General features: G+C 36.5%; 1 protein-coding gene across 1 annotated transcript in view; it reads left to right on the top strand.

Moving 5' to 3' along the window:
- COL4A3 (collagen type IV alpha 3 chain) overlaps window positions 1–19,567 on the top strand; it is a 67,443-nt gene that overhangs the window by 13,738 nt on the left and 34,138 nt on the right. Inside the window, exons 2-19 of the mRNA XM_064457766.1 lie at window positions 356–412; window positions 3,264–3,353; window positions 4,922–4,966; window positions 5,446–5,490; window positions 5,786–5,848; window positions 6,597–6,650; window positions 7,492–7,518; window positions 8,134–8,211; window positions 9,230–9,292; window positions 9,793–9,828; window positions 9,945–9,986; window positions 11,448–11,525; window positions 13,007–13,069; window positions 13,335–13,391; window positions 15,804–15,848; window positions 17,290–17,343; window positions 17,739–17,780; window positions 19,069–19,156. Of these exons, the coding sequence (XP_064313836.1) occupies window positions 356–412; window positions 3,264–3,353; window positions 4,922–4,966; window positions 5,446–5,490; window positions 5,786–5,848; window positions 6,597–6,650; window positions 7,492–7,518; window positions 8,134–8,211; window positions 9,230–9,292; window positions 9,793–9,828; window positions 9,945–9,986; window positions 11,448–11,525; window positions 13,007–13,069; window positions 13,335–13,391; window positions 15,804–15,848; window positions 17,290–17,343; window positions 17,739–17,780; window positions 19,069–19,156 (1,027 nt within the window). The remainder of the gene's footprint in view (window positions 1–355; window positions 413–3,263; window positions 3,354–4,921; window positions 4,967–5,445; window positions 5,491–5,785; window positions 5,849–6,596; window positions 6,651–7,491; window positions 7,519–8,133; window positions 8,212–9,229; window positions 9,293–9,792; window positions 9,829–9,944; window positions 9,987–11,447; window positions 11,526–13,006; window positions 13,070–13,334; window positions 13,392–15,803; window positions 15,849–17,289; window positions 17,344–17,738; window positions 17,781–19,068; window positions 19,157–19,567) is intronic.

The raw sequence follows: 19,567 nt of genomic DNA, 5'->3' as shown, positions 1-19,567 counted from the left end.
TATATGTTTGTTTCTATAGTAAGTTTTTTAAAGAATCATCAATGTTTAGTGCTGTTAGCCCAAGCTCTTGAATTTTATACTTCATACTGATATTATAACCCTGGTGGTGTTAGACACAGCTTCTTGGTCTTCACTCTGAGTATAAAATTGAACTAGTGTCCTTATCTGTCTCAAAAGACAGTACAGAGGATTAATGAGTTCTTCCGCTCTTGAGAATTGGCATTCTTCATGAACATTTTTTTAAAGTTATCTGTGAAATAATTACCTTACTAAAACCACTGAGATCTTACTTGCCCCTCACCAAACAGCACAATGAGAAAAATAGTTTTATTAAGTTTGTCCTTTTGTTTTTCAGAGCTGTGTATGCAAAGGTAAAAATCCCTGCTTTTGTGATAGCATGAAAGGTAATAAGGTAAGAACAGATATATTTTTCATTTTTTAAGATTATCTTATACCTGGAAATTGTTAACACATTAGTTGAGTTGATACAGTGAGTGAATTTATTGTGTGATGGTATTCTGTCAACACAGTCTACAGAGAATTGTAAAAGGATTGCATTACCTTACAAAAATCTGTTAAAATAACTCTGGGGACAATGTTCAACTAAGATTTTTAATTTTATTTTTCAATGCATTAGTTTTACAGCATTGCCTGGTGTTTGAAAACCAACAGAACAACTGTCTGAAGCACTAGTTCCCTTTCACAAACTCCTAACAAATGCCCACAGATACCATAACCCTGGCAGCAGCTCTGCTGTTACAAATTTAACAATGCCATCAAGAGTGTCATGTTCAGTGCTTCCCCTTTTCATCTTTGGACCATGCCCTTCTACCCCTTCCCCCTTTTTCTGGTTCCTGAAGGAAAGCTACATGTGCTGGCATCAGACAGATATATCTTCTGCAGACTGACACAGGGGATGGGTTTCTGAGTCCTAATCACAACCACCTTGCCAGCAGTGAAGGAACAGCATCAAATCCATTATAAGAGAGCCGCAGCTCTGCCTGTTGCCAATAGCAGCTTGGCAGAGGCTCGGAGTGGCTTTTAGACAAACCTGAATTACACAAGTGCCAAAAAATTCTTTCGAACTCCGGCTTGTAGTTGGAAAAACAACTGATTCACAAATGAAAGGGGCATTATTAAAGAAGTCATGGCTGTAATTCAGGCTAAGTGTGGACACAGTGATTGCCATCACCTTATCAGTAGATTCCAGATGTCTGTGTAGGCTTATGGTTGTGATTAGTCCCATTGATGGACGCATCTGGCTGGTAAAGAATAACTTACAACTTCACTCATGTACTTTTATTACCAAGAAAAAATGTCATATTGCACCACAGTAAAGACTGGTAGTCTTGCCTGTAGGAAGCTTCATTTCAGTGGTGAAGGAAAGCTCTCACTAAGTAAATATATTAATTATTAAAACATATTTTCTTAAGTGGGAAAGGAGAATACTCATGTCTTTAGTAAAATCTCAGCGCTTATTTTTCATGTTCCTAGTTGGTCTAACCTGACTTTGTCCTAACCAGTAAAATAGAGATCAGTTGAAAAATTAGAAAAAAATAAGCTGCCCACTAAAAGAGAAATATCAATAAGAATGAACACCTGCAACTTGTCTTCATCAGTTCCATGTTAAAGCAACTGAGCAATTAGTAGGTAAGTGTTCATCATTGTTTACACTGATGAAGTTTTTCAGGCAGCTTTGGAAGGTCAGGACAATTGCATTAATCAATATTTTTTGATAACTGTTCAGTGTTAAGAAATTCTCCAACCTGAGAATCCTTTGATGATCTGTCAAGAAGAAAGTGTGGATAAAATTGCCTGTACTGTATGGAGGGGAGTGAAGCTGTCAGGAGAGCGCAGTGCTGCTCTGTATCTGCAGAGCACCCTATGGCTTGCTGCAGTGAGGGGGTAGCAGCTCAGTGGAGGAAGATCAAGGACTTCCTTCGTTTTAATGTGAGTTAGTACCACACCCCCTCCAGTGGCACGTCTTGGTATGGCATGATCCTTTTTTTGCCTTTCTTGGGACGCTGGTGGATGAAATAAATTATTTGTTATTAAAAGCTATGCCGGTTTATGATACAGATTTCATAATACTTCATAATGCAATTTTTATATTAATTTTTGTTAAAATATTCTGGAATTTTTTTTTAAATTCAGAACCTATTTAAAATCTGGTGAGTGTGGGATTTTGAGGGGCGAGAATTGGTGGAGGGACAAGCCAAGGTATTTTGGCTTCCCCGAGAATTATTTTGGATCCTATCTTGTACATCAAATAATAAGAAACTGGAACTTCTGCACAGCAGAATTTCAAATGCTTTTTTATATAACTCTTCCTTGATAAAGCAATAGGAATATTGACTCTGAGAGAATCGATAATCCCATACACTATCTCCCATATCATTCTGTGATGTAAAAGGTCTCAAATAGGCAGCTTTTCACTGATGTAAAAATTGAGCATGCTAAATTGCTGGTATCTAAAGAGCTGAAACATCTTTTCTGTGAGTTTCTAGGCTTGAAACACTTTATTTTTTACTAAGATAAGACCTGCATCTTCATTATATTTCAATAAAAAACTGAAAATGCCCCCTCCACTGTAACTTAGCCTCCCATATGCTATTTGTGTAGCTTTAATCTTCTATGTTGCCTTTATATTTTTGGTTATTTGAATTTGACCTTAAAAATACATGAAAAAGTAATTGGGTGTCTTAATCTCTGAGACTCAGAACAATTTAAAAAAGTTGTTGCTTAAAGCAAATGTCTTTTATTCTATCTGAACGGTTTCGTTGCATTTGACTCCCATGGCTTGCGTGAAGGGAGGTATTGATGATTTGGAATTGACCTTACTGTATAGCAGCAGCCATTAAGTTTGCCAACTACAAATTAGGGCTGCTATGATGGATTTAGATTTGTTTAGCTTGTAGGGACTAAACACGATATAGATACATATTCCTTGTTTATATATCAGCTGCGTTCTTAAGCTTTACATGCTGCCAGTTAACTTCTGTACTTTGAAAAATCTTGAGTACTGTTGTCTTCTGATATCTTCAGCCGAAGATATAAACTTCAATCTTATGAGCATGTTACTTCAGTGGTATCATGTGGCCTAGGCTGCACTTATGTGGGACCACAAAGACAGATCAGTATGGGCAAGGGTAATGTATCTGCCACAGCAGCAGACAGATGTGTAGAAGTTAAGAGGTGCCAAAAGTAATGAGTGCCTTAGAAATAAGGATATTTTAAGAACTTAATTCTCTTAACATTTACAGGGCGAAAAAGGTTTTCCTGGTGTGCCAGGTCCACCTGGTCATAGAGGCTTTCCTGGTCCAGAAGGGCCGCCAGGGCCACAGGGACCAAAGGTAGGTATGTATGTGAGAGACAGGGAGACACAGAGGAACTACTGTGCTTGACTATGAAAGTGAGATATTACTGGGTAGAGAATTCTGTTTTAAAAAACAAAACCAAAACAAACCAAAACCTGTTTCAGAGTCTCCTGTTTGGTGAGGGATGTTGTGTAGTTATCAGCTGCAACAGTCATTTTTGACTGAGTCGAAGTAGCTGATATGAACATGGGCTTTTTTTGTCAGTTGTCCACTGGCCAGTGCTAAAGCACCTGGACTGAGCTGCCAGAGGCAAGGAACATGGGTCTAAATAGATTTTAGCAGCATAACCTCAATTTTGACTTAACAGTATACTCTGACATCTATTGCTGGAAAGAGAGCAAACAAGCTACTACTGAGGCAAATGTGAAAATATATTTAAGAAAATTTGAAGGGAAAGATGGTTTTTAAGGTAAATCTTGGTCTGTTTAGGAAATACCTAGTTGCTTGCAGTATGGAGAGAGTGACTTCAATGACTTGGCCTCTCTTTCTTTCCTGTATGCCTAAACTGAGGCTGAATAAGAATTTTCAATTACTCCTGCATGAGCAGAAAAAGCAAATAAGTTGCTCATTAAAAAACATTTTGTTTATATTTGTCTTGAGGAACTGTCATCAATAAATTGATTCTGGTGAAAGAATTATTTGTGTCTAAATATGGTGTGAATTCAGCCACAGTATAAATCAGGAAGGTACTGCCACAATCACATTATGTCTAGGACCTGCACTAATGTGGCTCCAGCACTTATCCACACCTTTAAACAAGTGTTTTTTCTAGTTATAATTTGTTTGGGTATTGTTGCATTATTCTGTCTTATCATGTTTTTACAATACTTTGTGGAACTGATACTCATGATGGATCTCATACATGTTGATGAGCCATTTATTTGAACTCATTGAAGAGTGTTTAGTAGAGCATTTCCCTCTTAATAGGTGATAATAACTGCTGCAAGAATAGCAAAAAGTGAGGCTAATTTGTCTAGCAAGAACATCTCTGTTAGCCTGAATGCAATCTACTGTAGTGTATTCCAGTTAGCTATTCCCATTCAGTGCCTGTATGTTATCTTAAATGAAATGTTGCCCAGAGTTTTTTGAGCTTAGCCCCCTTTCAGCCTGCTCCTGCCTTTCCTTTCCATGCACAACAGCGCAGGTGAGAGAGGCTGGTACATTCATATACCTGATCATTACATGGACATCACCGATAGTCTTCCAGCTATTTACTCACAGGGAAGCACTTCCACGTATCATACTTCGAACAGATCCACAGCAACTGCTTTCTCAGCATACCCTGACTGTTATTTTTTTGACCTATAACGAGATATATCTCCTGTAAACACTGAAAGGGAGGGTAAGACGCCGCGATTTCTGCAAGTTGTATTAAATGCTTGTTTGCTTTAGTGTCCGTAATAGGCAAATCATTTATTTATTTATATAGTCTAGTGTGGGCATGTTGGTTTTGGTAAAATAATAGAAATACTGCATGTCCTGTTGATGAATATGTGCTTTTTCTCAATTATATTGAAATACATTGTTTTCCATTTGTGATCTAGGGTTCCCCAGGGCTTATGGGCTTAGTTGGACCCAAAGGTATACGAGTAAGTATTCATATTTTAAACAAACTTGTATGTAATTGAATGCCAATTTGATTCAATAATTTGTGAAAAATAAAACCAAGACATATATGATTTTAAAGTATTTTTTAAATTTATGACATGGAGTATGCACATACATTATCTGTTTTTCAGAACTTTTGCCTTTTTTGATACACCTTTTGTATGAGGTTCATGCTGTATGTATTCTGTATTGGGGTGTGCTATGAAAAAGTCAGACTAGAATTCCATGCAGAGTTGTTCTGGGGCTTTTTCTGTGGGCAAAACTAGTCTATGTTAACAGTGTGTAAGCTACAATTATACTTGGTTCACAGTCAGAAGGGTTAAGGAAATAGTGATGTTTTCATAGAGTCATAATTGCACTCCTCCTTCTGTATGCGATTAAAAAATAAAAAACCAAAACCCTGCATCATGAGCTTTTGCTTAATATTTGTAAGATTATTCCTCTGTTTTTATATCATTAGGGAATCCCAGGAATACCTGGATTTTCAGGTCCCCCAGGCCTTCCAGTAAGTAAAAATGAAACTGATTTAACCATTTCTCTCTTACTACAGTCTTCAGTACACAATTATCCTCAACCCAATGTGTTCACTCTAGTCTCAACATCAGCATTGTCTCTGTCAATTAGCCTAGAGATAAAAATCTTAGTATCAGCAATTCTTATGCATTGTAATAATTTAAGAACACATGGTAATCTGTCAAGTCTTGTGAAACACTGCTCCAGCATGAACTCTTTCAATGTTGCTGTAGGGTAATATGAATGTGCAAAAACAAAGCTTATGTCAATTGAGCACTTCTTTTTAGGGTGAACTGGGAATTGTTGGTCCTCCTGGGCGCCCGGGTGTTCCAGGATGCAACGGCACAAAGGTAGAAACCAAGCTGAATGTTACGGAGATTGTGTTTGGCTGTGCTTAGGAATGGCCAAAAAGCATTCTGAATCGTTCCTCCGATATACAACTTTGATTTGTTTTGTTTTGTGACTTTATGAACTAGGAAAAATTGGAATCATGAGGCCAGAGGAAAGAGGGTAGATAATTAAATAATACATGTTAGTGCCTTTGCAAAAAAGTTAAAAATAATGTTTGATAGTTTGACAGATAAAACTTTTTCATAAAATCCAGAAGACCTAATCAATTTTATCCAACCTGTCTTTCTGTTGAAATGGGTAATAGAAGAGACAGATTATTTTATTTTATTTTATATTTTATTTTATTTTATTTTGTATCTAGCATGCAGTTGACAAGTCATAAGTCCTGAAAGCAATTAAAAGAAAAGGCTTAATGTTAAGTTACAGGTTTACTAGGGGTTTTTTTTGCTGGATGAGCAAATGCTTCCAGCGTTCTGAAAGAGGGAGTCAGAAGAATGCCTGCTACAGAAAATCATATGTTTCTAGTGAAATAGTGAAGTGATCTGACACAGCTAATGAAGCCTGGAGTCTGGGATAGAAGTCAAGACCCATACAATGAGGCTGTGCCCTTTCTACCAAATATGGTGGTAATGCAACTCACAGTTTTAGTATGATGACATTAAAAACTTCTTTTGTAATCACATTTGCTAGAATTAGACCAAATAATAAGCAATAATATGCATTAATAGTCACTCTTACTACTTACAGGGTGATCGAGGTTTTCCAGGTCCTCCAGGTAGAAGAGGTGCTCCAGGGGTTCCAGTAGGTGTCTGTGAAATTCAGTATTTGTGCATATCTATCCCATAAAGCCAGTCACTGAAGGAGTGTAAAGCCTCACATTAGCTGGTATTGAAAACAGTTGGAATACATAGGTAGCCTCATTTTATTAATATGAAAACTGTGTGGTAAAGAAACCAAAGTTAAAACTAATGCTTTATCAGCTGCATGTTGGGCCTCAACTTCTTAGTTAACGACTGCATGCAAATTCATTGACTGGTGTTAGCTCTTTAGTGTCTCAAGAGATATTAATGAAAATTTACCACGCACATCTCTAAACACGTCCAATATATATTTGATAGATTGCCGTTTCAGTTCATGCCTAAATATCTTTGAGGATATAGCATAATTAAGTCAATAAGAACCAGGAATTAAACCCAGAACTTCTCATGCTGGCTGCATTGCTTTAACCCTAGGATTTGGTTTTTTTCTCCGTAGAAATGTGTTTTTAAAAGAAACTTCTAAACAAATGGAAAAGAAAAGCTGCCTGTCAAGTTCCAGTGGCTTTGCATCTAATAACTTCTAAATGTGGTCTTTACTTTACCAGCTCTCCTGATTTTATTTATTAATTTATAAAAGTCAGGCTTCAAAACTGCTCTGCCTTCACTTGTAGGGTTGTAACTGTGAGACTGGACTATTTTTTAACAATATGCACTTTCTTCTTAAATTGAAGGCTGGCACAGTAAACATGTACCTGGCTAGACACTGAGTCCATGAAAATAAATAATTTCAAGAGCACTGAACATAGAGAATATTTAGAATGTGTCCTTTCACCATTGTCTCCTTTACTTTGTGGTTTTAATAATATGATTGTTCTTCTCCCTAGGGTATTACTGGCATCAAAGGAGAGAAGGTCAGTTATTTACACCATATTATGTGAAATATTTCTTGGTGGTCAACAGGGTTGTGTGTGTGCGCGCTGCTGGAAGAGAGTTCTTAACATCTCCATTCATGGGGAAGCGGAAGGTTTGCTTTCCTGAAGAATCAACCACAAAACTTGATGCTTTGTCTGTTAGTTGCAGTCACCCTGGGTTACAAAACAGTATTTAATTTTTTTTCCTCTTTAACTACTGTTATTGAATGTAATGAATTTAACCCTGTCAAGCACACAAATAACTAAGCTCCTCCCCCAAACAGCTTACGAATTCATATGGAAATCTGCAGATGCACTAGAGTATTTTAAAGGTATAAAAAGTACCAAATAAAAAATTGAAGGTCAGGACTGTGGGTGAGCAATGTATGTATGTCTGAAATGAAGACTGCTCCTAACAAAGAACTGGAGTGCCTGAAAAAGGTATATCCTGTTTAATAAAATCTATTTTAAAGTTAGAACTATCCATAGTTGACAGTTGTTATCACTAAGCAATTCTGATGTTGGTTATTTCCCTACAAACTGTATTAGATGATTTGTTCCACTACAGAGTTCTACAGCATAACTTTTTGTCTTCCTTTTTATCTAATTGTCCAGGGGTGCCCTGCAGATGGATACAACCAAGGGTATGGTGCAAAAGGTGATCCTGGATTGCCAGGAATGCCTGGACGTCAGGTAATTCAGAATTAATTCAGACTGTGAGGTTATATCTATATCTAGAAATTATCTATATAAAACACATTGTCTATAATATGTGTGTATATACAAATATTTTTATATTGTGTATATTTTATTGTGTTGTAAAAAATACTATATATAAAAATATGTATCTCACTAATTTCTAAACCAGAAAATAATTCTGCGTCTTTTAAAAAATATTAACTTTATATAATCTGCTTGATACGGTATATTCAAAGTCTTTCTTCTGACTTCACAAAACAGAGTACACCAAGACAACAGTAATTAATTTTGCCATCAGAATCAATAGTGTCGATTATGTGTTAGCAAAGTGAGATAGGGAGGTTAGATTGCAGACAAACAACAATACTTTAGAAATTGAGACAAACTAGTCATAGATTTGGAGGTTTACCCCTACATATAGAATGGAATAGGTCTGTTGGAAGGGACCTACAATGACCATCAAGTCCCACTGCAAAAATTCCCCATGAATTAATATAGAACAGATTAGACCAGCTCAACTTCTAGAGTACCAACAAAGGACAGTATGATCCATATTAAAAAAATGGAGATTTATAGAAGGCAGAAGAGACATCTCTTTTGGCTGTTATAATAAATGGAGGACATTAAAATAAAAGCAAAATAAAAATTTTTCATTTTCCATTTCTTTGAAAATGAAGCTTTAAAGTATAGAATTTATTGTGTAGAATATTCAGAAGATTAAAGGCTAGCAACAGGACTATATGGATTAGGAGAATGTCCACAGTTAAACAGGACATACACCCTCACTTGAGTAGTTTAATTTTAGAACAGGTATGTTTTCTCATGTTTCAAAACATATGCCAACCAATGAAGCAGTGTGGAGGAATTATACTTCAGTGTTATCCTGGGACATGAAAAGGAAATCAGAGGCAGTGCTGCTCCTCTGTTTGTTATTCAGTTCATTGAACTTAACGTTGTGGTTGGTTCATAATCTTGCCAGGAGTTTTATTCCTGTTTCTTTTTTAATATGCAGGGTATCCAGGGTGCTCAAGGGTATCCTGGGGAACTTGGACCACAGGGCCCTCCAGGAGCGTCAGTGAGTATGAACTTATGTCTCACTTGTTACTTTAACCTTTGATTTTTCCCAGAAACCTATAGAATTGCACAAATAGAAGTACCTGACTCTCCCAGGCTTGTCTGAGGTCTAGAGACATGTGTATGCAAAATCCATATCCTTCTGCACACATCGATTTTTTTTTTTTCCTTAGTTTATTTTGATTATTGTTATCCATGATAATTTCCCTGTTTTCAGAAGCATCCTTTTCCATGTAGGCATAAATTTGAATTTTCAAATAATTACCCATAAATTCACTTTAAACAATAACCTGTATAACTCTAAGAGATATGTGTATGCTTGCAACTAGACTGTATAGACATTATAACCCACTTAAAACAAATTGCAGTTGTAAAGGTGGAAGAAAGAATAAAAATAGTGATGTAACTCATGTGAAGATTGGGTTGGTTGCTTCAAAACAGCTATATTGATGCTGAAGATTGTAATTTTTAAATTGAGATTTTTTTTTTCTTTTTTGGTAGGGAATACCAGGGAAAGCAGGACCTCCTGGACCTAAGGTAGTCTCAGATTGGTAATAAAAATGAAAACTACCTATTATGTGCAACATCTATTAACTCATTTTATAGTTTTTTTAACATTAAAAAAAAAATAACATTTGGGGATTTTTTTACAGGGTCTTATGGGACTAAAAGTAATAGGAACCAAAGGAAAAAAGGTAACTGTATAAAATGCTTAAAATATTCTTCTAAGTTTTGTTTCTGTTTTCTGCTTTTTCTGTAATACTATGGTGAAATGTTTGGGGAAGTAAGTACTGTAAAATAATTTTCAGTACGTATGTGGAAGTCTTTTATTGGAAAATGGAAACATAGCAATTAATATCTAAGGACAAACTTTTAACATAAGAGCCAATGATATAAACTTCCTGATGGAAGGGTAAAAACCTAAGAAGAACCAGCAGTTAACATTTACTGACACATGGCGTTAAGTTCATTTGTATATCATTTGCAGAGTGTTCCTAAATGCTTATCTAAGCATGTAAACATTGGTAAATATATAGCATCTGTAGACTCACAACTTCCTATGGTCAACATCTTTTCAGTGTCAGCCTTTATGATGCCTGAAAACCTCCCAGATCTTTAATAAAAATTGAATTACTTGTCATCCACGCTCTTACTTTGTATCCCATGTAATTGACGTTAAGCTAGAAATGACTACAAATACATATATTGTCTCTTGGGATCTCAGCCTGCAGTTGGAGGACCAGCATAGTCAGTCTGAATGTCCTTACAGGACACTTTCAAGAACTTGGGGCATCTCACAGTTGCGCTAACTGACCTGCAGAGATTCAGCTGTGAACCGAAACAGCACTATCTGTCAGTGGGTTGGTTTTAACTTTGTAATTACTACCAGGAACATGCTAGAAGTTTCCCAGGAAAACTTCAGTAAATAGAACTGATTATTTGTTAGCATTAGCTCAGGTGACCATGGAGCATCTTGCTTCCTTATGAAGGAGTGATGCATTCCTTGATGTTACAGTGCCAGTGCATGCAAAGGCATTCCACTGGCTTAAAATCACTGGAAATTATGGATGTTGTTATGCCGAGCTCCATAGGAGAGATCACGTTTAGGACTTTCCCTGTTCTGAAAGACCCTTAATGAAAAAGTGTACTGTAATATTAATGTTTTTGGTTAAGGACCCATGAAAGCTAATTTTATCTGTCAGCACTATGTTACAATCCTCTCCCTGGAATACATAGACTGCAGTTTTGAGGATGTCATTAAAGACAGTTCATGTATTTGATGGATTGACTAAATCAAATTGAGAGAAAAATTGTAATCAAGGAGATTTTTAAATCTGTTTTAGGGTTAAAATGGTTGTATAACTTTTAAACAAATAGTACTAAAAATTTAAGTTGATTCTAGATAATTTAACAGAAATCAGCATATGCATTTTTATATTTCTTAGCTAGGAGAGGGTTGTCATAGTAGTAGTCTTAAGTCTTCCGTCTGCCTTTTTACTGGAAGAAAAATAGCAAGCAAAGAGAAATATAAACTGTATTAACAGCTAAGTGTAATGACAGAAAAGTTTTCACAATGTCAGAAATATAGTGACAGATATTTGAAACAATAAAAACACACTGGTTGTAATTGCTCTATTTTTCTTTTTTCTTTGAAGGGTGACACTGGGTTAAGTGGACCCCCTGGACCACCAGGAACCGTTATTGTGACATTAAGTGGACCAGACAATATGACGGTAGTAAAATGGTTAAATATCAAATTCAGATAAGCCATTCTACTAGGTTTTACTTTGAGAGGACATTTTCATCTTCATTGTTCCCATAATATTTCCTTTTACCCATCCTAACATTTTTCAGACTTTAGTTAGGTACTAAGCTCTTCTTAGAGTGTGTCTGTACAGTCAACTCAGCTGAGGCCTCTGTATTTATGTGCACATCTGCACGATGCCGGTGGAATGCTAAATGCTTATTAGTAACCCACCTGCTATGGATCTCTGCATACATGAAAAGTAAATCACTTTTAGCTTCACCAAATCAACATGGATTTTCCTGAATGGCTATCAAAGCCACAGCTGTGTTAACCTCCTGGCCTCATTACTGAAAATATCAGGACTCTGAACTACCAGAATTTCACAAAAGCCTACAACATGTTTGTGTACATTTCATAGTTCATTTTCTCACTGTTTTTACTGGAACATGAGTAATCATGGAAAGCATTGGGAGAACAATGAGCATTGGAGAAAGGAAATACTCTGATTCAACTTTCATTTTAAATATTACTTTGTGAATTAAAATTCTTGCATTTTGTTCTTATAGAACTTAAAACAGCAGTAGTTGATACACAGTTTTAAGTCTTCATATATTAACAGAAGAAGTTTTCAACCTCTTCTTGACTCTGCTTTCCTTATTTGATTTGTATCTAATCTATAGAGTTACTAAAAATTCCTCTCAATTATGTGCTAAAATAAAAAGTGGATTTTGCATCAAGATCGTGTTGAGGAGGGAAGAGAAAGATTGCAGAAGCAAGGTTCAGCTTTTAGGCACAGCAGCTCTTCCCTGTTTAAATCAAATATGGACCACCTGGAGCACTTCCCAGTCACAGCTGTGGCAGTTCATGATGGGTGACTGGTGACTTTTGAGACACAATAGGCATTAAGGTTTAAAAACCCCTCAAAACTCCTTATATAAATGGTTTGGGTATAAGTCTAACCAGGTGATGATTAGGTAGTCCATAAACTTTGGCTTTACAACAACCTTAAGGTGTGGCCCAATACGTAATAGTACGACACAGTAGGGTTGTCTAATCTTGAAGCCACAGAGGCAAGGATCATGTGGGTAGCCACTGCATTTACATATTGGAGGTAACTAGCTCCAGCTAGGTAACTAGCAGCTAAGGTTTATTTGTTTTTCACTTGCAATTTGTTGCCATTTCTGGGGGTATTTACTCCAGTCCCCTTGCGTGCAGTCTCAGGTGGGTCCTTTTGAACTCGCTATGTTCAGATGTGCAGAGCCAGTTTCTTTTTCAAACATCATAGACTTAGGCAGGCGTGCTGATATGAAGTTTCTGTTTCTTTTAGTTATTTAAGTGGTACCATGCCTGCTTGAAGAAGCTTGCTGATAACATAAGGATTTCCTATTTGTAAAACTTGAGAGTGTTATGGTAAGCACAGAAAAATGCAAGAGACCATATTAATTTTTTTTACATTCTGTGTAATAGGACTTGAAAGGAGAGAAAGGAGAAAAAGGATCAAGAGGACTTCCAGGGCTGATGGGGTTTACAGTAAGTGACCAGAAGTAAATCCCTTTAAATTTAGATGTTCAGGCAGCATCACCTTGTAAAAGCTCTCTTTAGAGTCCAGTATTTACATTACTTATTCCAACCTTTACTGAGTAAAATAGAACTAATGAATAGAATATCTATTAATAACATCCTAATTATGCTTTATTTTTGTACTTCTTTTAAAAGATAAAATTATAAAAGATATACTTAGTTTAGAAAATGTGAGTCTCAAAGCATGGGTATCTTGATGGAGGTTTTGTTACAGGGGCCAGTTGGTGATTCTCAGAGTGAAAAGGGTGACCGAGGAGAACCTGGAGCACAGGTATGTGCAAACAATTGAATACACATGTGGTAGTCATTCTTGAAAAGCAGTTTTGCTCAAGTGTTGCTCTCCAGTTTTCGTTTCAATGCTACTCAGAGCAAATTTTCTTAGATTCAAAAACTCTTTCATCCAGTAAACCAGACTAGAGAGGTGAAAGCCTGTTCTTGTAGGGTCACATACTGTGAGTACATGAAGTAAGGGTCAGTTGATGGTGGATGCAGTTCTATTTGTTTTGCTGTAAAGGTTCTACTGTTGAAACTTAGTTTAAAAAAAAAAAAGTGCTCTTCTGAACACATACTGACTTTATAGTGCCAGTGTATACGTAGAAGAGAATTTGAAACACTGGGTTTACTTCAGGCAATAGACTTACATTATTATGCTCAACCAGCAGGTAGGTGGAAATGTGCAGAATGTTGTCATAAGAGTTATTATATTAACAGCATAATGTTACATAATTTTATGGCCACATGATAAAAAATATGTTTATTTTAAAAAGCATACGCATTAAAGTGTAATTTACTTGAGTATATCTACATTTTTAACAGAATTAAATAGAAAGGTAATACTTCGCATTCACATGGCTTTCAAACTTCCAGATAAAACGTAATCAATGAAAGATGCAGGTTCTTAGTAACTAAAACTTTATTAATTTATAACAGTTTATCAATATGTAATTGGTGAAGAACTGTAAAATATCCAAATGAATCAAAATGTTTTGTGACATTTTTCTGAACAAAACATTTTGATTCTGAATACATTTTGGAAGCAATATTAAGAAAAATAATTTTCAAATGAAATATTCAGTCTAAACATATATCTTTTGAAACTTCCCATACTTCTTGTTGTAATAAATTTTCTTCAACAAGGAAAGGTAGCAAGACAAGACCAGTACTACCCCTAGATTGCTCTTTGTTCAGCTGTATGGTGCTATAATGATGGTGATGCTATAGTGAAACTTGATTGTTATTTTTATTATTCCTATACCTTATGAAAATTTTAATTTACGTTTGAGTTACTGGTGTAAAGTACTAAAAGTTCTTGCTATCCAATGTGTGTTATTCTTCATCTTGTGTGTTTCTTCCATATTATGTCATCTGTTTGCAAAAGCTCTGTCCTGTCATGCGGTGTATTTTAGAAGTCTTCTTAATTTACCTCTCCCTTCCTTTTTTGTGGAGCAAATAGTAGAGCACCCTTGCGTTTCTGCCTATTGACCCTGAAGAATGCTAAGGAAATACAAATAGTGTTACGACATTGACTGGCTATTTTAAAATTAAAACAAAATGTTTCCTTTTGCTATTGAAATTATATCAATGAGCACAAAATACCAAATGGCTCTGGATTCTATGTTCTAGGAAAAAAAATTATTTTATGCAAATGAGTTTTGAGCCTGTGGTGACATCATTCCAGCTCCCCTTCTTCTCTTCTGACGTATCACCTTTGGTTAAGTTCTGCTATCTTTTGAGTATTGCTGTTTTTTCCTGATGCTTGCATCATAATTCATGGTCTGGTCATCTTTTTCAAAATTATCTTAAGTTTCATTGATTTATTTTGTGCAAATTTCTAAAATGTACTTTCTCCCCTGTTCCTCTGAGCTCATAGTTGTCCACCCCCCTTTTATATTATCACTACCTTCCTGCCGTCGATTTTAATTAACCAGGTTTTCCTCATTTCTGCCTTCAGGGTGGCAAATAAGGTATCCACATTCAGAATTATGGTTTAATTTTCTTCTGTTTCTCTCCCCATTTTCACCCCTCCTCTCCCTTCCCTTTGTCTTCTTTTTTTGTCATTATGAATTGCTTAACATGTATTGTTGCCACACCAGATGCCAGGACCCCAGCAGAAAGCTGCCTAATTTACTGTGCCCCATAGAAAATAGCAGATACCTCTGGCACTTCTGTGTTCACTTTTCCATCTACTTCCATACTTAAAATAACTTTGAAGTGCACTCCCTATTCTTTTTGATTAAATAATTTATCTTCATCGCATAACCCCATTTCCTGTAAGAGAAAAGGTTTCCTTCAGTATCTTTCCAGGCTCACCATCAGGGGGGCTGCTAGCTGCTGTATTGTTTTATAATTTGTCTTGCTTCTGCAAGGACCTGATTTTGCACCAAGCTTTTTGCACTTGCCTGGCACTTTGTGCTGGTGGAGTACCTCAACTAATTCTCCATAGGAGGAGGAATGTCCAGGGAATATCTTACTCCCTGTTTTGTAGAGTTTTATTTCTAATCATAACTAATGTCATAATCAACATTTTAAAAATAACCTTAATGGCTTTTCAAAATTTATAAAGACCTAAAACACAGTTATATGCATGGCATTTAGTTGTTATGCTCTTGGAATGCCATGACCCCTCTTTTGATCATCTTAATATTTTTTTTTTTAAATTTTGTTGTATGTTTTTCTTTTGCAGGGTAAACCTGGAAAAGAAGGTGCCCCAGGCCCACCTGGCTTACCGGTAATGAAGGAAGCCTTCTAAATGTTTTCTAAGTAATAGTCATCTGTTTATCATGGTCATATCTTCCTGTCACAGCTTCTTCCTATTGCAGAATGTGTTTGAAAATGTTGACTTGAGTATACTGTGAAACACTTCCTTTCACACAGCTGGCCTTGGGACATACCGTGTCCTAATAGTTTCATGCAAATAGAGAGGCTCAGTTCATAGATATTGTCTCTTCTGTGTGAAATAAAAAGACCTGTTGCTTGCTGCTGACTATCTAATGAGTTTGAGACATGGTCCAAGTTATGCAAAATTAATTCTACTGAGTTTAATTCTGGCTAGTCACATCGACATTTTTGCAAAAGAGCTCACTTCATGTATCAAGAAGCAAAATGAATAGTTCTTATTCTCTAGGATCAAAGACATTATTTTACAAAGAAAAGTTATTGTCAAGGTCACAGCTGCCTTGGCCTGAAACGAGGTATTAAAACTGTCATCTTGTCATCATATAATTCTTAAAATACGCCATTTTAGAACCTAAATTATCTTATTTGTGTATTAATTTTAAAAATAAAGTTGTTCAAATGTATTTGGAATACTGAATTCAATTGGTTAAATATAAATTATTTTTGTATTTACTTCACTTCCACTTCAACATCATCAGTAGGGTCACAGTGACCTTACAAATATCTTATCAAAATTCTTATAGTCAGAATAGCTCACTTCATGTATATCTTACTAAAACATCTTCATTGCGCCAAAACAACCTTCACAGACAGTCTAAACATATTCCAGTCTGACAAAGAACGTGGAATGACAGAACACAAAGCTCTACTGCCTCAGCTAACAGAAAGAAAAATTCCTGTCATGACAAAGACAAATCATTGCTCTGTTCCCGTTTCAACTTTACTAACTGGCGGTGCATTCAACTGCATAAACCTCTGAGAAGTCCCTTTTCCTGGCCTGTACGCACTTGCAGAAAGCCTTAGCAGCAGCCTGCACTATTTTCCCTCCTGGTCTCAGTGACACCTCTTGATATCAGCACCATCATGTAGACTGACAAAGTTCTGGGAGAGGGAGTTGCTGATTGTGAGTCTCACATTGTCTTCAGTTTCTCCCCTTTTAGAAATAGTTGTTTGTAGAGGAGGACAAACCAGAGCCTCCTACACTTGTACTATCCAGAGCAGCTCCACCTTGGGATTGGTGGAGTGCGCCATTACAAAGGCAGGCTTGGATGAGACACCTGTGGTGTTTCCCACAGACGTGGAACTGACTGACTCTTTTCCTGATTTTTCTTTTCCCCAGACTGACTCTTTTCCTGACATTTACTCCCCTGAGCAAGTCACAAGTCACACTTACCTTGCCATCTCCATGAAAGAGTAAAACTTTCCATTTTAGATCTTACTGATGAGAGTGCTGAAAGATTAATCCTCATAAAACTGTGTACTGTCACCTGCAGGGACAAAAGGGTGAACAGGGCAAACCAGGACTGGCTGGCAAGCAAGGAGCTAAGGTATTGTCTGATGGTTTGGTTGTTGCTTTTGAGGATGAGGATAAGGTACGTTTTTGGTGGTGTTACATCATTTTATTTATCACTGTGTACACAATATGTTTTGCTTTACCTAAAAGATGACAAGTAATGATACCATGGAGTAGGGTATGGATCAGCTAAAATAGATCATGTGTTTGAAATGGTGTCCATCTATGCCTGCTGATGTGTTCCTGTAGTTTTTGGTGTATGTGACTGAGTAGTTGTATAAGAAACAGAGACGGGGGTGGTGAAGGACTGGTCAGGACCAGAAGGTCGTCTTCAATGTTATGAGTAATGTACTGAAGTAAGAGCAGGTGCCAAATATCATGTCATATACTGTTTTTAATAAACAAATCCATCTCTGTCCTGTGATGAAGGGGATGAAAGGAAATGCTGGTCCACCTGGAGCTTGTGGTCGAGTAAGTGTAAATTATCTTCATCATATAATTTTTCTAAACCATTAGAATAAGAATAAGCTAAACTGGCTGTATGAGGCAATAACAGGTGTCCTGTGGTGCCCTAATCAAGGCATGGTGCTCTCAAAATGCTGATGTTGCCAGGAGTCTCACAGAGATGGCATCTTCCTTCATGTAGACCTGGATACGTGATCAGGGCCTGGTTAGGCCTCAGTGAGTTACAGCAATTTTGGCAGGAGATTGGACTGTACAGAACAGTTACAAAAATTCACAGAGGTTAATTTTTAAACTAATCTCTAATCAGTTCCAGAACAGGTGGTGGTAATTGTAGAATCCTAGGAAGACTTTTTCAAGAGAGCAAGAGATGCTATAATTTCTCTGTCTAGTTACACTGTCTCGCCAGTGTCTTTCCTAAAGGCCCCATGCGCACCTAATGGAAACCTTCTGCCCAAATTGTTCAAAAGAAAGAACTTTGTAAAAAGTCAAATCATTTGTGATATTAACAGAGTACTCAAAAAAACACTGCTTTTGGAAAAAATCAATAGGAGAGAAGTAAAAATTTTAAATTCTAATTTTAAGCAGGTTTTTATTCCTTTTATAATGGGTACATTAGTAGTCCCTTTAAATTTCAGTGTGATGTTTACATATCATTACAATACTGATTTGCTGGTAATAGTGCCCATGCAAAATAATCCATAAAAGAGCAAAAATTTGTGGTTATTAAAAAAAAAATAGTTACAGCAAATTGCATTTTGATTTTGCCTGTCATTTGTAGAAACTTTGAAATAACATAGTATTAAACTTAATTATTAATTTTTGTAGGAATGTCATTTTAATGCACATGTGATTTAAGTAGTTGATTTTTGTCTGTTTTCATGTATGGATATTTAAGAGAGTAGTCTAGATACAGCTGGTGCTGCTTTGAGCCAGGTTTCCTAGATAATATTTTCTGTTTCATGCTACTGTAATATTCGTGATTGGGTCTTCAACTTCTAACTTGCCTGTATAATCACATCTGCAGACAGAGGTCTTCTCTGGGAGTTGAGGAATTGGGCTGAAATCCCAGCCCCATCTGTTTGTACAGGTCTCTTAGGATTATCTGTCTATAACAGTTATGATTACATTTCTGGCTGCTTGTAATTAACATGTGATTAGAGAGGTCTCGTGGTATCATAACATCAAAATTATAAATGAGATCATAACATTGTTCTAAGCTAATGTTCTATATGATGCACTGTGCTGCTCTCTTCATTCTTATTATTCTTTCTTTTCTTACCATCTTTCTCTTAAGACAGAGTATTATGATTATGTGGTTGGTGAAAAAGGAGATGAAGGACCCCCTGGACCTCCAGGACCAAAAGGTCAACGTGGCATGCCTGGTGAGTGGGGCACCAGAACTAGAATCTTTCAGCAAGAGCTGTCCACTCAAAGGGCTTGTTCCAGGCTAGGTTTTTGAGCACCCAGAAAACCTGCTTCTGCCTTTATAAGAGTATTTCCAAATTACTCCCATTGACTTCCAGAATTGAAATGTATCCTGAGACTTTGAATTGTGGCTGTATTTCCTCTTAAAAATAATGAAGCTGGCACAGTATTTTGCACAGATAATTGACTAGAGCTCTTAAGCTCACTGGTGTCCTTCCTCATGACCTTAGTGGACTACTGCATCAGCACATTATTTGCATATGCCATAGACAAACCACTAGGGCTCCTGTTAAAGGTCATGCACTTTTTTCTCCTTTTTTTTTTTTTGTAGCTTTCATAGGTTGTCTTATGCCATTTTTATTGCCTCT

The sequence above is a fragment of the Phalacrocorax carbo genome, chromosome 7 (assembly GCF_963921805.1).
Source record: "Phalacrocorax carbo chromosome 7, bPhaCar2.1, whole genome shotgun sequence".
NCBI classification, from domain to species: domain Eukaryota; kingdom Metazoa; phylum Chordata; class Aves; order Suliformes; family Phalacrocoracidae; genus Phalacrocorax; species Phalacrocorax carbo.
Note: the sequence above shows the minus strand (reverse complement) of the source record. Positions and strands in the feature narration are given on the sequence as shown.